The following is a 1,852-nucleotide window of genomic DNA, read 5'->3' as shown; positions in this document are numbered from 1 at the left end:
TGCGATATAACTTTGAATTATTAGATGGTTTAAATAATATTTGTGTGTATCTTTCTCATTTGTCTACTTATAATACTTTAACTTTTGTATTTTACATTTTCTACTTCAATAAAATTGAAAAAAAAAAAGAGAGGATTCTGATAGCCATGACGTAGGAATGGAATCTCAACTATAAAATATTGATGTTGTTTTAAGGCTATACTTAATTTGCAAACTATATACTGTACAGGTTATAAAAGTATTTTGATAATATTCAGTGCTTTTCAGATGAAACTTCTGAGCCAGCCTTCTTCACTTCCTCCTTTTTTAAATTTTTAAATTTAATTTTATTTATTTTACTTTTTTTCACCTCCTCCTTTTATTTGATGTTTATTAATCCAAGAGATTGGTCATTTCTAACATTGCCACACTGAATTTAGTCAGGATGCATTCCTTTTTATATCTTCTACCATTAATACCTGTTGTGAATTGCAGACACAGACTGTTAGCGATTGGACTGTGACTTCATCGTTTGTATACAATGTCCATAAAAACGATATACTGTCCACCACTGGAATGAAAAGGCAAAATCAAAGCTCTGTGGTTGAATTCATCCTCTTGGGCTTTTCCAACTTTCCTGAACTCCAAGAGCAGCTCTTTGGGGTTTTCCTGGCTGTTTACCTGGTGACTCTGATGGGAAATGCCATCATTATAGTCATCATCACCTTGGAACAGAGCCTCCACGTGCCCATGTATCTGTTCCTCCAGAACCTGTCTGTGGTGGACGTGAGTTTCAGCGCAGTCATTATGCCTGAAATGCTGGTGGTCCTCACCAGGGAGAAAACGTCCATTTCATTTATGAGCTGTTTTGCACAGATGTATTTCATCCTTTTCTTTGGTGGCACTGAATGTTTTCTCCTGGGGACGATGGCTTATGACCGATTTGTTGCAATCTGTCACCCTCTGAGCTACCCAATGATTATGAACAAAAGAGTTTTCATGAAATTAGTAATGTTCTCATGGGTCTCAGGGATCATGGTGGCTACTGTGCAGACCACATGGGTTTTCAGTTTTCCTTTTTGTGGCCCCAATGTAATCAATCATCTCTTCTGTGAGACTCCCCCAGTGCTAGAACTTGCATGTGCAGACACGTTTCTGTTTGAAATCTATGCATTCACTGGCACCATTTTGATTGTCATGGTTCCTTTCGTGTTGATACTCTTGTCATACATTCGGATTCTCTTTGCCATCCTGAGGATGCCATCAGCCACTGGGAGGCAAAAGGCCTTTTCCACTTGTGCCTCCCATCTCACTTCTGTGACCCTCTTCTATGGCACAGCCAGTATGACTTATTTACAACCCAAATCTGGCTACTCCCCAGAAACCAAGAAGCTGATGTCATTGTCTTACTCACTTCTTACACCTCTGCTGAATCCACTGATCTACAGCTTCAGAAATAGTGAGATGAAAAGAGCTTTGATGAAACTATGGCGAAGAAGAGTGGATATACATGCATTCTGATTGTGCTGAGAAGCCATATGGTCACTACCTGACTGAACTCTACTTAAATTTTATATGTGGCCAAACATTCTATATTCCTTGGTATGAACACGTTTTTTATTTTTCCATGTTCAATAATAAGATTTCTATTTTCAACAGTTTAGTGTTAATTTTAATACAATATATAATAAAACAGTTTATCTGTTCCTCTAGTATGATAATCAGCCCATTATGGATTATGTCATTAAAATGAGGTTCAATAACCTCTGAGTCCCTGTATTGTGTGTACTGATTTTTTATTTCTGATGGCATTCTTCACAGTGATTACATTGGGGCAAAAAGTTTATGTCACATTAAGATGACAGTAACATTC

The 1,852-nt window shown here is 37.4% G+C and overlaps 1 protein-coding gene across 1 annotated transcript; it reads left to right on the top strand.

The window, feature by feature from the left end:
* The first annotated feature begins 555 nt into the window (after nucleotides 1–555).
* On the top strand, nucleotides 556–1,500 carry OR10A3E (olfactory receptor family 10 subfamily A member 3E). The gene is given in 1 exon segment (NM_001388914.1): nucleotides 556–1,500. A coding segment is annotated over 1 exon segment (945 nt).
* Nucleotides 1,501–1,852: the final 352 nt, after the last annotated feature.

This window comes from Canis lupus, chromosome 21, assembly GCF_011100685.1.
Source record: "Canis lupus familiaris isolate Mischka breed German Shepherd chromosome 21, alternate assembly UU_Cfam_GSD_1.0, whole genome shotgun sequence".
NCBI classification, from domain to species: Eukaryota; Metazoa; Chordata; class Mammalia; order Carnivora; family Canidae; genus Canis; species Canis lupus.
The sequence above is the reverse complement of the archived record's forward strand: the minus strand, read 5'-3'. Positions and strand labels throughout refer to the sequence as shown.